The sequence below is a fragment of the Antrostomus carolinensis genome, unplaced genomic scaffold (assembly GCF_000700745.2).
Source record: "Antrostomus carolinensis isolate BGI_N321 unplaced genomic scaffold, ASM70074v2 scaffold31466, whole genome shotgun sequence".
NCBI classification, from domain to species: domain Eukaryota; kingdom Metazoa; phylum Chordata; class Aves; order Caprimulgiformes; family Caprimulgidae; genus Antrostomus; species Antrostomus carolinensis.
In genome coordinates this window covers 12,897-13,150 of record NW_010320302.1, presented here as the reverse complement: position 1 = coordinate 13,150, position 254 = coordinate 12,897, and the positions used below count along the sequence as shown (strand labels likewise).

Genomic DNA, 254 nt, shown 5'->3' with positions numbered 1-254 from the left:
CCCGCCGCCAAGCGAGGTATAGTCCGCTCGGTGGGAGCCGTGTGATTTCTGGCTGACCTTGATGTAAAAGAAGTCCTCATTCTTGCTGCTTTTGGAGCTGGACTTGTGGCCAGAATCTTGGGAGAAGCCAAAGCGGAGCAGCCCGTCCGAGTACCTGTTGAGCTTTTTCAGGTGGGATGACTTGCGGAGCTTGTACTGGGAGGCTCGGCCGTGCTTGCTGTGGAAGCTGGGGCCAGAGATGAGGGCACAGGCGG

The 254-nt window shown here is 58.3% G+C and overlaps 1 protein-coding gene across 1 annotated transcript in view; it reads right to left on the bottom strand.

Annotated features, from left to right (window-relative positions):
• LZTS1 (leucine zipper tumor suppressor 1) overlaps positions 1-249 on the bottom strand; it is a gene marked incomplete at its 5' end in the record, with an annotated part of 3,768 nt that extends 3,519 nt beyond the window's left edge. Inside the window, one exon of the mRNA XM_010169557.1 lies at positions 2-249. Coding sequence (XP_010167859.1) covers positions 2-249 — 248 coding nt within the window. The remainder of the gene's footprint in view (position 1) is intronic.
• Positions 250-254: the final 5 nt, after the last annotated feature.